The sequence below is a fragment of the Coregonus lavaretus genome, assembly GCF_964263955.1.
Source record: "Coregonus lavaretus genome assembly, chromosome: 5".
NCBI lineage: Eukaryota > Metazoa > Chordata > Actinopteri > Salmoniformes > Salmonidae > Coregonus > Coregonus lavaretus.
This window is the reverse complement of record NC_139992.1, coordinates 19,691,032-19,710,066: the sequence shown is the minus strand read 5'-3', so window position 1 is coordinate 19,710,066 and position 19,035 is coordinate 19,691,032. Positions and strand designations below refer to the sequence as shown.

The following is a 19,035-nucleotide window of genomic DNA, read 5'->3' as shown; positions in this document are numbered from 1 at the left end:
AAGAGCGTCTGCTAAATGACTAAAATGTAAAAAATGTAAATGTAATAACGGGGTCCACAGTGACAAAAATGGGCCTTTTGGGGGCCTCAATGAAAGAAAATGGGCCAATGTCGGGGCCTCAAGGGAAAAATGGTCTGGTGTGTCAGAAATGCCAGGGCGGATTTCTGGTCCCAGTCTGCCCCTGCCTGACAGTGCTGGAAAGCCTGTTTGAACTCTTTCTTTTCAGTCATTCAGTCTGTCTCTATGTATTCTTAATTTCTGTTTAAAACTATAGGAATGTGGGGTTATTTCTACTAGTGACTACATTTGAACAATGTTCCATCAGATACGGTATATACTCTTTACATTGTTCATTGCTCTCACACATTGTACTGCATTGAATTGTTCTGAGAGTAGGTCTTCTAAGGTAAGACATTATCACAACTTATCTGTAATTGTGTATTCATTTTGTTTTATTAGCCATATTCCATTACTATGATATTCCATTCCATTACCACTACCTTTCAGTGTGGATTTCTACTTTAAACCTTTCAGGGCTGTCAACCCATTGTGAAAGATGACCCATTGTGGAACAGGTTTAGCTATGTCAATAGCAGTGTTACGGAGTTACTCCGAGTAGACGCGGTCATTCCTGAGGACCATGCGTTCTACACCTGCACCATGACCTTTAACTTGGAAGGGCTCAGCGGCAGGATCTCAGAGACCATCAACGGTATGGTGGACGGTGAGTTTTGTTGGCACAGCTCATAAAAGTTGTCCCTAACCACAGATTATTACCATATACCCCCAATCCTTACCACAGCCATTACAGAGATACAGTGCCTTCAGAAAGTATTCACACCCGTTGACTTTCTCCACATCTTGTTGTGTTACATAGTGGGATTAAAAGGGATTTAATAGTCATTTTTTGTTAACAATCTACACAAAATACCCTGTAATGTCAAAGTGTAAGAAAAAGTCTAACATTAAAAATAGAAAAAAATAGAAATATAGAACACTAATATATCTGATTACATAAGTATTCAACTCCCTGAGTCAATATATGTTAGAATCACCTTTGGCAGAGATTACAGCTGTGAGTATTTCTGGGTAAGTGTCTAAGAGCTTTCCACACCTGGATTGTGCAACATTTCCCCATTATTCTTTTCAAAATTCTTCAAGGTCTGTCAAGTTGGTTGTTGATCATTGCTAGACAACCATTTTTAGGTCTTGCCATAGATTTTCAAGCAGATTTAAGTCTAAACTGTAACTCGGCCACTCAGGAACATTCACTGTATTCTTCGTAAGCAACTTCAGTGTAGATTTGGCCTTGTGTTTAAGGTTGTTGACCTGCTGAATGGTGAATTCATCTCCCAGTGCCTGGTGGAAAGCAGACGGAACCAGATTTTCCTCCCTGGTCTTCGTGGTTGAATCTGTGTTTGAAATTCACTGCTTGACTTAGGGACCTTACATATAATTGTACTGTATGTGTGGGGTACAGACATGAGGTAGTCATTCAAAAATCATTTGAAACACTGTTATTGCACACAGAGTGTCACGATCGTCAAAAGGAGCGGACCAAGGCGCAGCGTGGAATGCGAACATACTTTATTTATATTCACCACACGAACAAAAACAACAAAACGATACGTGAAGTCCTTGGTAACAAACACAAACCAACACGGAACAAGATCCCACAAAACACAACTGCCAAACGGCTGCCTAAGTATGGTTACCAATCAGAGACAACAAGCAACAGCTGATTCTCGTTGCCTCTGATTGAGAACCACCCCGGCCAACACAGAAACACATGAACTAGATACTGAAACAATGAGGGAATATTTGGAAAAGGCTTTACACTAATCAGTGTGTTAATTTAACACTGTTCTGGTATCTATATGGGTCCACAGACTCAACACTTTCAGTATTGATTTAACACCATCAGTGTTCTTAGTTATAATTTTTTTTACTGGAGAATTTGTTGTGAAGAGATATATTTTGAAGGGACCATCTCTGTAAAGACTCTGTCTATGCATACTACATGACACGCGTAATAATTGCATAATTTCTTTGCCGTGCATCATTTCTCCAACATGTGTTTTTCTTTAAGAGGTGGCCTCAATAAAAAAGATGGTGGTCCGCAAACAGTCCCTGTGCCGCATGTTTGTCTTTACTTTACTTTATATACTCTTTGTGTGCAGATCTCTGTGAGGACAAAGGACGAGAGGTTGAGCGGGTGTTTTCAGTTTCCGGTGATGCTGCCATGTTAACATCCACCCTGGTGGACCTCAATGTGTTTGACTACCGCAGCATCCCCTATAACATCTCATGGTATGACCCAAGGACTGGGAGAGAGCTGACCAGGGAGACAAGAAAGACTCTGCCGCGGGGAAAGACACTGTGGATTTTTAACATCGCGATGGAGGATGCTGGAAACTATGAGTGTGTTGTGAGGTAGGGGCAATACTTTTGTCTGCTGTGTGTGTGTGTGTGTGTGTGTGTGTGTGTGTGTGTGTGTGTGTGTGTGCTGTAAATCTTTCCTGTTACCTTTGATAAACAGACTACCCTCCCAGTGCTATAAGAAATCGGCCTTACTGATTGTGAACCACACCAACCCAGAAGAATGCGGTCGACCAGAAAAGGCCGACCAGGTCCTGACCAACAAAGCCACCGGTTTTCTGAACTGCCCATTGAGTGACCATATCAGGGAAGTGGACAATTACTCCATTCAGTGGTACAAGGTGAGTCCTATGGGGTAAACAGACAGTGCAGTGCAATGGGAGAGTGTTGAGAGGGAACGCCTGACAGCAGGGGTGGACTGGCCATGCCGGATGGGCTGGTACATTTTTAGCCCAATGGGATTGTCTTTTTTTTATATTTTTTTTACATAATTATAATTATCTGGCTAATAACCAAATTAGTTCACCCAAAGTTCACCCAAATTACAATGACATTGGTTTCCTTACCCTGTAGGCCAGTCTATGGACAAGGTATAACAACAACGTGCTTTGGTTTGGTTTCCCTTGCACTGTTGTCACATGGAAGCGTTTTGGCATTTGTGGCACAAATCTCATTCAAGTCATTTGACCGATATTGGCATTTGTCGCGCATCAGTATGAAAAATGTATGCACTCACTAACTGTAAGTCGCTCTGGATAAGAGCGTCTGCTAAATGACTAAAACGTAAAATGTAATCATGTTCAAATCAATTTGAGATACATTTGGACATGATGTAGTCCCCTGTAGCTCAGTTGGTAGAGCATGGCGCTTGCAGCGCCAGGGTTGTGGGTTCGTTCCCCACGGGGGGCCAGTATGAAAATGTATGCACTCACTAACTGTAAGTCACTCTGGATAAGAGCGTCTGCTAAATGACTAAAATGTAAAAAATGTAAATGTAATAACGGGGTCCACAGTGACAAAAATGGGCCTTTTGGGGGCCTCAATGAAAGAAAATGGGCCAATGTCGGGGCCTCAAGGGAAAAATGGTCTGGTGTGTCAGAAATGCCAGGGCGGATTTCTGGTCCCAGTCTGCCCCTGCCTGACAGTGCTGGAAAGCCTGTTTGAACTCTTTCTTTTCAGTCATTCAGTCTGTCTCTATGTATTCTTAATTTCTGTTTAAAACTATAGGAATGTGGGGTTATTACTACTAGTGACTACATTTGAACAATGTTCCATCAGATACGGTATATACTCTTTACATTGTTCATTGCTCTCACACATTGTACTGCATTGAATTGTTCTGAGAGTAGGTCTTCTAAGGTAAGACATTATCACAACTTATCTGTAATTGTGTATTCATTTTGTTTTATTAGCCATATTCCATTACTATGATATTCCATTCCATTACCACTACCTTTCAGTGTGGATTTCTACTTTAAACCTTTCAGGGCTGTCAACCCATTGTGAAAGATGACCCATTGTGGAACAGGTTTAGCTATGTCAATAGCAGTGTTACGGAGTTACTCCGAGTAGACGCGGTCATTCCTGAGGACCATGCGTTCTACACCTGCACCATGACCTTTAACTTGGAAGGGCTCAGCGGCAGGATCTCAGAGACCATCAACGGTATGGTGGACGGTGAGTTTTGTTGGCACAGCTCATAAAAGTTGTCCCTAACCACAGATTATTACCATATACCCCCAATCCTTACCACAGCCATTACAGAGATACAGTGCCTTCAGAAAGTATTCACACCCGTTGACTTTCTCCACATCTTGTTGTGTTACATAGTGGGATTAAAAGGGATTTAATAGTCATTTTTTGTTAACAATCTACACAAAATACCCTGTAATGTCAAAGTGTAAGAAAAAGTCTAACATTAAAAATAGAAAAAAATAGAAAAATAGAACACTAATATATCTGATTACATAAGTATTCAACTCCCTGAGTCAATATATGTTAGAATCACCTTTGGCAGAGATTACAGCTGTGAGTATTTCTGGGTAAGTGTCTAAGAGCTTTCCACACCTGGATTGTGCAACATTTCCCCATTATTCTTTTCAAAATTCTTCAAGGTCTGTCAAGTTGGTTGTTGATCATTGCTAGACAACCATTTTCAGGTCTTGCCATAGATTTTCAAGCAGATTTAAGTCTAAACTGTAACTCGGCCACTCAGGAACATTCACTGTATTCTTCGTAAGCAACTTCAGTGTAGATTTGGCCTTGTGTTTAAGGTTGTTGACCTGCTGAATGGTGAATTCATCTCCCAGTGCCTGGTGGAAAGCAGACGGAACCAGGTTTTCCTCCCTGGTCTTCGTGGTTGAATCTGTGTTTGAAATTCACTGCTTGACTTAGGGACCTTACATATAATTGTACTGTATGTGTGGGGTACAGACATGAGGTAGTCATTCAAAAATCATTTGAAACACTGTTATTGCACACAGAGTGTCACGATCGTCAAAAGGAGCGGACCAAGGCGCAGCGTGGAATGCAAACATACTTTATTTATATTCACCACACGAACAAAAACAACAAAACGATACGTGAAGTCCTTGGTAACAAACACAAACCAACACGGAACAAGATCCCACAAAACACAACTGCCAAACGGCTGCCTAAGTATGGTTCCCAATCAGAGACAACAAGCAACAGCTGATTCTCGTTGCCTCTGATTGAGAACCACCCCAGCCAACACAGAAACACATGAACTAGATACTGAAACAATGAACACAAAACATAGACTCTACACACCCTGGCTCAACATAAAAGAGTCCCTAGAGCCAGGGCGTGACAGTACCCCCCCCCCCATAGGCGCGGACTGCGACCGCGCCAACATAAACCGAACAGGGGAGGGCCGGGTGGGCATTCTTCCTCGGAGGCGGATCCGGCTCCAGGCGTGACCACCACCCTCTAATAACCCCCCCGTAGTGCCCCTGGTCTGGTCTGGCCCCGCTGGCTGGAGCTGGACTGGACATCGTTGGAGCGGATTGCTTAGGCTCTGGTGTGGAGCAGCTGACCGGTACCTGACCAGGCACCGGTGAAACGGGCACGGGCTGTGCCGGACTGACGACGCGCAGCACAGGCTTGGTGCGGGGAGCAGGAATGGGCCGGACCGGGCTGACGACGCGCACCCCTGACTTGGTGCGGGGAGCAGGAACGGGCCGGAACGGGCTGACGACGCGCACCCCTGGCTTGGTGCGGGGAGCAGTAACGGGCCGGACCGGGCTGACGATGCGCACCACAGGCTTGGTGCGGGGAGCAGGAACGGGCCGGGCCGGGCTGACGAAGCGCACCACTGGCTTGGTGCGGGGAGCAGGAACGGGCCGGGCCGGGCTGACGACGCGCACCACTGTCTTGGTGCGGGGAGCAGGAACGGGCCGGGCCGGGCTGGCGACGCGCAGCATAGGCTTGGTGCGGGGAGCAGGAACAGGCCGGACCGGGCTGGCGGCGCGCACCATAGGCTTGGTGCGAGGGGCAGGAACAGGCCGGGCCGGGCTGGCAACGCGCACCATTGGTTTGGTGCGGGGAGCAGGAACGGGCCGGGCCGGGCTGACGACGCGCACCACTGACTTGGTGCGGGGAGCAGGAACGGGCCGGGCCGGGCTAGCGACGCGCACCACAGTCTTGGTACGAGGGGCAGGAACAGGCCGGACCGGGCTGTGGAGACGGACTGGAGGTCTGGAGCGAAGAGCTGACACAACCCGTCCTGGCTGAATGCCTATCTTAACACACTCTGTGTGAGGCATCAGCACAGGACGTACAGGGCTGTGTACACGTACTGGCACAACAGCACGTGACACTGGCGCAGGATATCCGGGACCGAGGAGGGGTACTGGAGGCCACGAGCATGGAGCCGGCACACTCCGTCCTGGCTGCATGCCCACCTTAGCACGACACGTGCGTGGTGCTCGCACAGGACGAACCGGACTGTGCCGGACCACTCGCGGCACAGTACGCAGCTCCGCATATCTCGGAACCTGCCCAGTCTCACGCTGCCTAGCCTGAGTATGGGGAGTTGGCTCTGCTCTACCTCTAGGCTCCGCCAACCTCACTTCCGGCCCCCCAAACCCGGTGGCCTCCTCTCCTAATCCCCAACCTCGCCCTGTAGCTGCCTCCAGCAGCCCCGTCGTCCATGCCGTGTGCCCCCCCCCCCCTAAACATTTCTTGGGGTTGCCTCTTGCGTGTCTCCGACGTCGGCCCGGTTGGCGCCGCTGCTCCTCTCTACGGCGCGCCTCCACCGTCTCCTCCCACGGACGGCGATCCATACCGGCCTGGATCTCCTCCCAAGTCCAGGCTGTCTGCTCCTGGACACGCTGCTTGGTCCTGTTATGGTGAGATCTTCTGTCACGATCGTCAAAAGGAGCGGACCAAGGCGCAGCGTGGAATGCGAACATACTTTATTTATATTCACCACACGAACAAGAACAACAAAACGATACGTGAAGTCCTTGGTAACAAACACAAACCAACACGGAACAAGATCCCACAAAACACAACTGCCAAACGGCTGCCTATGTATGGTTCCCAATAAGAGACAACAAGCAACAGCTGATTCCCGTTGTCTCTGATTGAGAACCACCCCAGCCAACACAGAAACACATGAACTAGATACTGAAACAATGAACACAAAACATAGACTCTACACTCCCTGGCTCAACATAAAAGAGTCCCTAGAGCCAGGGCGTGACACAGAGTGAGTCCATGCAACTTATAATGTGACTTGTTAAGCAACATTTTACTCCTGAACTTATTTAGGCCTGCCATAACTAAGTCATTGAATACTTCTTGACTCAAGACATTTCATCATTTTTAATGAATTTGTAAACATTTCTAAAAACATTCCACTTTGACATTATGGGGTATTGTGTGTAGGCCATTGATACAAAAATCTAAATTGCATCAATTTCAAATTCAAGTTGTAACACAACAAAACGTGGAAAAAGTCAAGGAGTGTGAATACTTTCTGAAGGCACTGTATATGACCCTGAATCAGAGGTTATGAGTTCATAGAGGCTGCTTTGAAACTTTGCTCTTTGAGAGCTTAGAAAGTGTTGTTTTCTATAGGGTCAGGTGACTGAATATTTCTGTGTCTTTCTATGATGTTTATGAATCATTGTCATAATTTCAGTGCAGTATTGCCTGGAGCCCAAAGTGGTTGAACCTGCCAATGAGATCATCAAAGCAGATCTGGGTGAGTAAACCACTAGAGAATGTGTGTGTGTGTGTGTGTGTGTGTGTGTGTGTGTGTGTGTGTGTGTGCGCGTGCGTGCGTGAGTTTATTATTTATTTTCATTCATGATCCAAATAAAGAATTCAATGTTTGCCCCCTAGGTTCTTCCTTCAGTAAGATGTGTCGGGTGTTTGTGCCGAGTGTGGGGAATAAAAGTTGCACGGATTTGAATTGGAAAGCTAGCAAAAACTCCATTTCCGAAATTGTCTCTGAACGCATCTTTCAGGAATCACAAAGGTAGGTTGAGACAACACAACAGTATCGCAATACACACTGTAAGAATTCTACAAATGTGTTGCTTTTTAACCATTTTCATGTAGACTTGATTGTGTGTTTTGGATCATTGTCTTGCTGCATGACCCAGCTGCGCTTCAGCTTCAGCTCACAGACGGATGGCATGACATTCTCCTGTAGAATTCTCTGATACAGAGCAGAATTCATGGTTCCTTCTATTAAGGCAAGTCGTCCAGGTCCTGAGGCAGCAAAGCATCCCCAAACCATCACAATACCACCACCATGCTTGACTTACAGTATGAAGTTCTTACTGTGTAATGCAGTGTTAGCTTTTCGCCAGACATAATGGGACCCATCTCATCCAAAAAGTTGACTCAAGTTTGCCAAAAAGTACCTGAATCATCAAGACTATTTGAAGAATGTTCTATGGACAGATGAGTCAAAAGTATAACTTTTTGGACGACATGGGTCCCATTACGTTCTACAGGAGAATGTAAGGCCATCTGTCTGTGAGCCGAAGCTGAAGCACAGCTGGGTCATGTAGCAAGACAATGATCCAAAACACATATTCAAGTTTACTTGAAAATGGTTAAAAAGCAACACATTTGAAGTTTTGTAATTTACTAGTCAAAGTCCAGACCTAATTCCAATTGAGATGTTGTGGTAGGACTTGAAACTAGCAGTTCATGCTTGAAAACCCAAAAATGTTGCATGCAAGAGTGGGCCAAATTCCTCCACAGTGATGTGAGAGACTGATCAACAACTACAGGAAGCATTTGGTTGCAGTCATTGCAGCTAAAGGTGGCACAACCAGTTATTGAGTGTAAGGGGGCGGTTACTTTTTCACACTTGCATAACTTTGTTAATTAAATAAATAAAATAAGTATAATTTTTGGGTTTGTTATTTGTACACTCAGGTTCCTTTATCTAATATTAGGTTTTGGTTGAAGATCTGATAACATTCAGTATAAAAAATATGCAAAAATAGAGAAAATCAGAAAGGAGAAAATACTTTTTCACGGCACTGTATATGCCTCTATTCTGTGTCATCCAGATGGATGTTCTACTGTATAGTATCTAAACTGTTGGTATCGTATCAGGTATACCACTGAGATTAAGATAGGCTCCATATACCTTAATACATAGTGCTTGCTTTGAAACTTTGGAACTTCACAAAATCAATCACAAATCAAATCACATTTTATTTGTCACATGCGTCGAATACAACAGGTATTCGACGCTTACTTACAAGCCCTTAACCAACAATGCAGTTCAAGAAATAGAGTTAAGAAAATATTTACTAAATAAAATAAAGTAAAAAATCAAATAAAAAGTAACAATAAAATAACAATAACGAGGCTAAATACAGGGTGTACCGGTACCAGGTCAATCAGCGGGGGTACAGGTTAGTCGAAGTAATTTGTACATGTAGGTAGGGGTAAAGTGACTATGCATAGATAATATGCAGGGTGGCAGGTAGCTTAGTGGGTAAGACCGTTGTGCCAGTAACCGAAAAGTCGCTGGTTCTAATCCCCGAGCCGACTAGGTGAAAAATCTGTCGATGTGCCCTTGAGCAAGGCACTTAACCCTAATTGCTCCTGTAAGTCGCTCTGGATAAGAGCGTCTGCTAAATGACTAAAAATGTAAAATAATAAACAGTGAGTAGCAGCAGTGTAAAAACAAAGGGAGGGCGGGGTGTCAATGTAGATAGTCCAGGTGGCCATTTGATTAATGTTGACACAAAGGAACTTGAAACTCTCGACCAGCTCCACTACAGCCCTGTCGATGTGAATAGGAGCGTGTTTGGCCCTCCTTTTCCTGTAGTCCACGATAGCTCCTTTGTCTTGATCACGTTGAGGGAGAGGTTGTTGTCCTGGCACCACACTGCCAGGTCTCTGACCTCCTCCCTTTAGGCTGTCTCATCGTTGTCGGTGATCAGGCCTACCACTGTTGTGTCGTCAGCAAACTTAATGATGGTGTTGGAGTCGTGCTTGGCCACGCAGTCATGGGTGAACAGGGAGTACAGGAGGGGACTAAGCATGCACCCCTGAGGGGCCCCAGTGTTGAGGATCAGCTTGGCAGATGTGTTGTTGCCTACCCTTACCACCTGGGGGCGGCCCGTCAGGAAGTCCAAGATCCAGTTGCAGAGGGAGGTGTTTAGTCCCAGGGTCCTTAGCTTAGTGATGAACTTTGTAGGCACTATGGTGTTGAACGCTGAACTGTAGTCAATGAACAGCATTCTCACATAGGTGTTCCTTTTGTCCAGGTGGGAAAGGGCAGTGTGGAGTGCGATTGAGATTGCATCATCTGTTGATCCATGGGGGCGGTATGAAAATTGGAGTGGGTCTAGGGTTTCCGGGATGATGGTGTTGATGTGAGCCATGACTAGCCTTTCAAAGAACTTCATGGCTACCGACGTGCTACGGGACGGTAGTCATTTAGGCAGGTTACCTTCGCTTTTCTGGGCACAGGGACTATGGTGGTCTGCTTGAAACATGTAGGTGTTACAGACTTGCTCAGGGAAAGTTTGAAAATGTCAGTGAAGACACTTGCCAGTTTGTCCATGCAGGATCTGAGTACACGTCCTGGTAATCCGTCTGGCCCCGCGGCCTTGTGAATGTTGACCTGTTTAAAGGCTACGGAGAGCGTGATCACACAGTCGTCTGGAACAGCTGGTGCTCTCATGCATGCTTCAGTGTTGCTTGCCCCGAAGCGAGCATAAAAGGCATTTAGCCCATCTAATAGGCTCGCGTCACTGGGCAGCTCGCTGCTGGGTTTCCCTTTGTAATCCGTAATAGTTTGCAAGCCCTGCCACATCTGACGAGTATCAGAGCCGGTGTAGTAGGATTCAATCCTAGTCCTGTATTGACGCTTTGCCTGTTTGATGGTTAGTCTGATGGCATAGCGGGATTTCTTCCAGTCTGTGCTAGCAAAACAGTCCTGTAGCGTAGCATCCGCGTCTTCTGATATTGAGCGAGTCACTGGTACTTCCTGCTTTAGTTTTTGCTTGAAAGCAGGAATCAGCAGGATAGAATTATGGTCAGATTTGCCAAATGGAGGGCGAAGGAGAGCTTTGTATGCGTCACTGTGTGTGGAGTAAAAGTGGTCTAGGGTTTTTTTCCCTCTGGTTGCAGATGTGATATGCTGGTAGAAATGAGGTAAAATGGATTTAAGTTTGCCTGCATTAAAGTTCCTGGCCACTATGAGCGCCGCTTCTGTCCTGCCGATGCACGGAAATCCAGCCAACTGTATATTATCCGTGTCGTCGTTTAGCCACGACTTGGTGAAACATAAGATATTACAGTTTTTAATGTCCCGTTGGTAGGATAGTCTAGAACGGAGCTCATCCAGTTTATTCTCCAGTGATTGCATGTTGGCCAATAGAACGGATGGTAGAGGCGGGTTCCCCACTCGCCGAAAAATTCTCACAAGGCACCCGATCTCCGCCCCCTGTACCTCTGTCTTTTCTTCACACGAATGACGGGATTTGGGCCTGGTCTCGGAGAAACAGTATATCCCTTCTGTAAGACTCATTAAATAAAAAAATATTTGTGCAGTTCGAGGTGAATAATCACTGTTCTGATATCCAGAAACTATTTTCGGTCATAAGAGACGGTAGCAGCAACATTATGTACAAAAAAGGTTACAAACAATGCAAAAAACCACACAAAATAGCACAGTTGGTTAGGAGCCTGTAAAACGGCACCCATCCCCTCAGGCGCCAATAACAGTGTATGTTATGTTAACTGTTGCCATGATGGTTTGATTGTGCGTTCACAAGGGGGAACTTGTCTGTCTCCACCCCCCCCCCCCCTCCCTCCCCCCCAAACCAGGGAGTGGAGAGAAGAAGAGGAGAAGGGTGTATGGTTGGAGCGTCATTTGAATTTCTTGATGGTGGAAGAGGAAGACTTTTACATCAACTACACGTGTTGGGTTTCCAGTGACAGAGGCAATTCTTTAGCCTCCTTCATACTACAGCCTACAGGTTAGACAATACTGTCTGGAGGATAACATAAAGGTGTTTCAAAAGAGATCACACACATATTATCCTGTCCCTTTACCCTTGTTTTGATAGTGTATTATAACAACTGCAAGCTCACCACTTTTGAAAAAACTGTTATAAATGCTATCTTCTCTCTTTTTCTGCACAGATCCAAACTATCTGCTCCGTATTGGGGTACTACTGACCAGTCTGGTATTGGTGTTTACTGTTAGTGTTGTTATTTACCATCGCTTCAAGATCGACATCGTGCTGTCGCTCAGGAGGATGTTCCCGCTTCTCTACACAAACACAGGTACGCAATGAGAGACACTTTACCGCACATATACTGCGCAAGCACACTCATGGAAACATTAATAGAAACATGCCTGAGCGCGCACACGCAGACATGCACACACTCATGCACACACACACTATCTGCAGACTCATTGCATACTGTGCTTTCATGAAATGGAAACTCGCACTAACATAAATATACATTCCTACACCAGATACAGACAGAAATGCACATACAGCATGTCTCCCCACAAACCCCCAGGCCCACACTTAAACCCACACACACACGCATGTTGCATTGCTTGTGTTAGGTTCTGAACAAACTGAGTAAAAACTCAAACGGACAACTAGAAAAAGCTCAAACAAAGTTTATTCACCCACTGGGTCATACAGCTGCAAAGACAAAGATGTTTACACAATCACATATATTTATACCTTCCTACTAGGCGGAGTCAACCCCTTGCATATTTAGACAGCCAATACATCTCTGTTGCTAGTCAGGAACGTATTTGGTTCCTCTCATTGGTGTAGCCTCCTGCTAGAACCTTCATGGGCATGGAAATATACAGTTGAAGTTGGAAGTTTACATACAGTCATTAAAACTTGTTTTTCAACCACTCCACAAATTTCTTTTTAACAAACTATAGTTTTGGCAAGTCGGTTAGGACATCTACTTTGTGCATGACACAAGTAATTTTTCCAACAATTGTTTACAGACAGATTATTTCACATATAATTCACAGCAATTCCAGTGGGTCAGAAGTCTACATACACTAAGTTGACTGTGCCTTTAAAGTTGGCTTGCAAGCTGAAGAACACCATCCCAACTGTGAAGCACGGGGGTGGCAGCATCATGCTGTGAGGGTGCTTTGCTGCAGGAGGGACTGGTGCACTTCACAAAGTAGATAGCATCATGAGGAAGGAAAATTATGTGGATGTATTGAAGCAACATCTTAAGACATCAGTCAGGAAGTTTAAGCTTGGTCGCAAATGGGTCTTCCAAATGGACAATGACCCCAAGCATACTTCCAAAGTTGTGGCAAAATGGCTTAAGGACAACAACGTCAAGGTATTGGAGTGGCCACCACAAAGCCCTGACCTCAATCCTATAGAACATTATGGGCAGAACTGAAAAAGCGTGTGCGAGCAAGGAGGCCTCTTACACCAGCTCTGTCAGGAGGAATGGACCAAAAGTCATCCAACTTATTGTGGGAAGCTTGTGGAAGGCTACCCGAAACGTTTGACCCAAGTTAAACAATTTAAAGGCAATGCTACCAAATACTAATTGAGTGTATGTAAACTTCTGACCCACTGGGAATGTGATGAAATAAATAAAAGCTGAATAAATCATTCTCTTTACTATTATTCTGACATTTCACATTCTTAAAATAAAGTGGTGATCCTAACTGACCTAAGACAGGGAATTTTTACTAGGATTAAATGTCAGGAATTGTGAAAAACTGAGTTTAAATGTATTTGGCTAAGGGGTATGTAAACTTCCGACTTCAACTGTATGTGTGTGACAGGACTGACTGTTCCTCCTCACTTCATCTGACCTGACCTCGGGCCGAATTCCTCACTCCTCCCTACTCCACGGCTGTCCTACCTTAGCAGTGACTGAAACCAGACTGTTGCCCTTTGCCTCTCTCCATAGGGTACATGAGATTTAAGAATAACATTTTCCAACAGAATGTAAGCTCTGCACTCCCCTTTCTCACTCAGTAACTTTCCATACACCCGGTTCTAATATGGTAACATGAATAAGTATATTCCAAGCTAGAATCCAACACTTGTTTCCCACTCCCCACCTGACCACAAGTAAAATCAGTAGCAAGTGTAGCAATGTATTGTAGCACATCCCACAGCTATGCAAGCACAGCATTTTCCATGACTCAGAGGAAACAGAGAGGAAGTTTGATACAAGGCACTAAATAGGCCATGTAACCATAAAACACAAGCAACTATGGTGTCATAAATAACCAAGCCTCCTCTGTTAGGCAGGTTTGTGGAGGCTTTTGCTCTAGCCCAGCACTAACACATCTATTTTGTTTTACCTGTCCCTATCCTGCATGTGGCAGACTCTGATGGGAAGTTGTATGATGCGTACGTGGCATACCCCCGTCTGTTTGGGGATGGGGGCGGAGCCTGTGGGGAGGCAGAGATGTTTGCCCTCCACATGTTGCCCCAGGTTCTGGAGGGGAGGTGTGGCTACAGGCTGTTCATACTGGGCCGGGACAGCCTACCAGGGGAAGGTATGACATCTCAGCTCGACCCTGAGGCTCCAGGTTCCAGAAGACTAAGTTAGCCTTGGCATTAGTACATAAGTAGCATGATGATGAAATATGTGAAACCTTTCTGAAATCATAAAGACCTTCAGAAACCATTTAAATGGTAGAACAATGTTTTAATAACAATTTTCCCTGCTCCCTGACCCCCTCTTCTCCTCCCTCCTCCCTTTCCCCCTCTTCTCCTCCCTCCTCTCTCCTCCCTTTCCCCCTCTTCTCCTCCCTCCTCCCTCTCTAGCCATAGTAGATGCAGTGGAGGAGAGCATGCTGGCAAGCCGGCGTCTCCTCCTGGTCTACTCTGGCTCTACGTTCTGCAGTGGAAGCCACAGTGACAGCAGCAGTGGTGTCCTGGAGGCCTGGCAGAGCTTCGAGAGGCAGACGGCCATGCACCGTGCCCTGTTGGAGGGCTCCCTTAAGGTGGTCCTTGTGGAGCTGGAGGAGGTCTCCCCCACACAGCTGACCCTCTTCCCCGAGTCGGTGCGCCACCTCCGGGAGCGCCAGGGCGCCGTCTGCTGGTGGAAGAGTAGCAGAGGGTTGAGGTGTGGGAGGTGGGGAGAAGAGGAGGAGGTGGAGGAGAAGAGAGGGGAGCTGGCTTCGTCCCCTCTCTCCTCACCCTCTCTTTCCTTGTCCTCACGCTTCTGGAAGGAACTGAGGTATTATATGCCAGTGAGGGGCACGAGGACGAGGTGACCAGAGAAGAACAGCCTGATGAAGTTGTGATGGGATGGATGGGCTTTGGAGAGGACAGTGTTAGACATAACGAGGAAATCTGTTGAATGAAAGGACTTCTGGTACCTGACTCTCTCAACACATTTTCATGAAAAATTATTGAATCCAGTTATTTATGTGTGACTGATACCGGTGTGGAACAGCTGGTCACTCTTAAAGGATTCTGAATGATTACCTTGCCAATAGGATGATTGAATATTATTGTCTTACAGACAATTATTTTTTTGTGTGAGTTTCCTCCTAATACAGGATGTGGTAGGAATCCTAAGGGTCATCATCATCACACCTGTTAATACTTATTTTCTATAACTTCGTGTGAAATCTATTTCTTATTGCAACGGCAAGTATAATATGCCCTTTGTGTTTTATAGAAACGCAAGGTGTTTAATGTGAATGATGTTTTGCTTACAGCTAATGTTTTTTATACTGTCTATGTTTTCATGTTTTCTATTGTTTTCTAAAAATACATTTTAATCTATTTTAGAATAAGGCTGTAATGTAACGAAATGTGGAAAAAGTCAAGTGATCTGAATACTTTACGAATGTACTGTATGTCATGAGGTCCACCTGGCTACCACAACACACTGTCTTCAGTTGCCACAAAGTTGGAAGCACAGAATCATCTAGAATGTCAATGTATGCTTTAGCGTTAAGATTTCTCTTCACTGGAACTAACCAGCCTTACATTCTGGCACAGAGACTCATTCGGGACTTTTCCTTAGATGGGGGGCTGGTTTTGTGGCTGTTGGACTTCCTGAGCCAACGCTCACAGCGAGTCAAAATAGGTCCCCATGTGTCGGATATACGCAATACCAACACAGGCTCTCCTCAGGGATGTGTTTTGTCCCCACTTCTGTACATCTTGTACACTAATAGTTGTACTAGTTCCCATACTGACAGACACCTCGTTAAGTTCGCTGATGACACTGCCTTGATCAGCCTGTTGCATGATGACGAGGAACATCATGGCCCGGTCCTAGATGACTTTGTAGAGTGGTGTGAGGAATCACACTTGGTCCTCAATACTAACAAGACCAAAGAGATGTGCATAGACTTCAGGTAGCGTACAACACCTACCTCTGCAACATCTATCAGAGGCCAGAATATAGAAATTGTAGAGGAATATAAATATCTGGGTGTCTTTTTGGACAGTAAGCTTCAGTGGAGTAAATGTACAGACCAGATCTACAAAAAGAGCCAACAGAGACTGTACTTTCTAAAAAAGTTGGGTTCTTTTAATATAGACTGTACTATATTGACTCTGTTTTACAAATCCTTTATTGAGAGTATTTTAACTTTTTGTATTGTTTGTTGGTTTGGCAATGCCACTGTCAGTCAGAGAAACATGCTGAGAAGGATTATTACCACAGCAAGTAAGGTACATGGAGTCAAACAGACAGGCCTGGATGAGATCTTTAAGGTCAGGGCCCTCCGTAAGGCTCACAAAATCATTTTAGACCCAAGTCACCCCCTGTACCTGGACTTTGAATTACTCCCCTCTGGGCGTAGGTATAGGGCACCCCTCAGTAGGAAAAATAGAACGAGACAATCATTTGTGCTAGGTGTGATATCCCTCTTAAATAGCTCGGGCAAATGTTCCCATTGACCCCGTAAGGCCAGCAGGCTAGTCTTTGTTTTAAATGTTTTAAATGTTTTATTTCTTATTTTCATTGGTGCGTGACTGTTATTGAAAGTTGTATTGTCAATCTTGTTTTGTATTTAACGCCACTTTAAATGTGTACATGACACTGCAACAAAATTTCCCCATGGGGACAATAAAGTAAGTAAGTAAGTAAGTAAGTAAGGGGCCTAGCCCGAATCATGAAAAACAGCCCCAGAATATTATTCCTCCTCCACCAAAATTTACAGTTGGACACTATGCATTGGGGCAGGTAGCATTCGTCTGTCGGACTGCCAGATGGTGAAGCGTGACACATCACTCCAGAGAACACAATTCCACTGCTTCAGAGTCTAATGGAGGTGAGCTTTACACCACTCCAGCCGACTCTTGAAGGTAACAGCGCTCACTGTTGCCCCTAGTGGCCGGTTTCCACGTCATCTCCTGATGTCCTCAGACATGGAGGGACGTCAAATACTGAATTGTATGACGGGTGACCAGGCTGGATTTATCACCACCTTCAAGAAAAGTAACTTTGAATATGTCAAGATAAGAGAATATTCTGCGTCATTACCGCAACGGCTATAACTCATCTGGAATTGCTTCTATTTAAAAGAATACGTCTCAACATGTTGTGTTTGGAATTCATCAAATGATAACTGATCATATTAACCAAGTAAATTTGTTTTGTATCTCTCCATGTACGTTATCATTAAACTCACTTACTGCACCTGTTTCCTGACTCCCTGCGTCTCTGTTACGGAATACTGCCTCTACAAATGGAAGCAGCAGGTAATCAAGACATCTCCCAGATGGTAGGTGAACAGGGACGCCTACTTTGCAAACACCACGACCAGCTGACGCAACTGGGGACGACTATAGATGAGGTCCTCCGCGTTCTTCAACACCTCGACATTACCCAAGGGGCGTCACCTCCAACTAGCGGAGGATTCTCTACCACGAGTCGACCCAGCGAGCTAGCACCCCAGCCCATCCAGCAGTCCTCCCAGGTCAACGATGTCCGATTGTCCCTCCCGGACAAATATGATGGGACTCCATCTAAATGCCGTGGCTTCCTACTCCAGTGCTCCCTCTATTTAGCCCATCAGATGGGAGCCCCCACCACCGATACGTCGAAAGGACCGACAGGGGGAGTGGGCCCGATTCCTCGAGGGGTGCCCCGCCTATGCCGTCAAATCCCTCCTGGGCTCCCGACGTCGTGGGGGTCGGCTCCAGTACCTGGTGGACTGGGAGGGGTACAGTCCAGAGGAGCGGTGTTGGGTCCCGGTGGACGACATTCTAGATCCCAACATCATCAGATATTTCCTTCTTCGCTGTCCGGACCGGCCCGCTCCTCGCCCTCGGGGCCGTCCCCCTGGCCGCCGTCCCCCTGTGGCTGGAACCGCGCGTCAGGGGGGACTTCATCACACCTGGACTTCATCACTACCTTGATTACTCCCCATTTATCTACAGTGGCTTGCGAAAGTATTCACCCTCCTTGGCATTTTTCCTATTTTGTTGCCTTACAATCTGGATGTGATGGGTGATTTGAAGGAGTCAGGCGCAGGAGGGTAAATCACACAATAACAGGATTTATTCCGGAATACAGAGTTACACAGTAAAGCGTCAAAACTGTCCTGTGCGCAAAACAGGTGCACTGGAACCAACAAGGCACATGGGGAAAATAACCTGGCGATACAAAATACAAGGAGCTCCACCGAGCTTCACTATCCTCACAATAAACAATCACACACAAAGACAAGTGGGCAGAGGGAATACTTGTACAGGTACTGATGAGGGGATATGAACCAGTTTTGTGTAATAAACAAGACAAAACAAATGGAATGATGAGATGAGGAGTGGCAGTGGCTAGAAGGCCGGTGACGACGAACGCCGAAGCCTGCCCAAATAAGGAGAGGAGGCAGCCTCGGAGGAAGTCGTGACAGTACCCCCCCCTTGACGCGCAACTCCAGCAGCGCGTCGACACCGGCCTCGGGGACGACCAGGAAGACGCGGAGCAGGGCGAGCCGGATGGCGACGGTGGAAATCCTGCAACAGGGAGGGATCGAGGATATCTCTCACCGGGACCCATCACCGCGCCTCCGGACCGTACCCCTCCCAATCCACAAGGTACTGAAGGCCCCCCACCCGACGCCTCGATTCCAGTATGGAACGGACGGAGTACGCCGGGACCCCCTCGCTGTCCAGAGGGGGCGGAGGGACCTCCCGCACCTCAGACACATGG

General features: G+C 46.0%; 2 protein-coding genes across 2 annotated transcripts in view; both read left to right on the top strand.

Annotated features, from left to right (window-relative positions):
- The window catches only part of LOC311129164 (interleukin-1 receptor type 1-like), a 30,021-nt gene extending 14,712 nt beyond the window's left edge, over positions 1 to 15,309 (top strand). Inside the window, exons 5-11 of the mRNA XM_084161470.1 lie at positions 535 to 724; positions 7,547 to 7,609; positions 7,750 to 7,885; positions 11,716 to 11,867; positions 12,034 to 12,177; positions 14,237 to 14,410; positions 14,682 to 15,309. Of these exons, the coding sequence (XP_084017596.1) occupies positions 535 to 724; positions 7,547 to 7,609; positions 7,750 to 7,885; positions 11,716 to 11,867; positions 12,034 to 12,177; positions 14,237 to 14,410; positions 14,682 to 15,133 (1,311 nt within the window). The 3' untranslated portion in view covers positions 15,134 to 15,309. The remainder of the gene's footprint in view (positions 1 to 534; positions 725 to 7,546; positions 7,610 to 7,749; positions 7,886 to 11,715; positions 11,868 to 12,033; positions 12,178 to 14,236; positions 14,411 to 14,681) is intronic.
- Positions 15,310 to 17,569: 2,260 nt separating this feature from the next.
- LOC311128832 (interleukin-1 receptor type 1-like) overlaps positions 17,570 to 19,035 on the top strand; it is a gene marked incomplete at its 5' end in the record, with an annotated part of 32,762 nt that continues 31,296 nt past the window's right edge. Inside the window, one exon of the mRNA XM_084161057.1 lies at positions 17,570 to 17,858. Coding sequence (XP_084017183.1) covers positions 17,570 to 17,858 — 289 coding nt within the window. The remainder of the gene's footprint in view (positions 17,859 to 19,035) is intronic.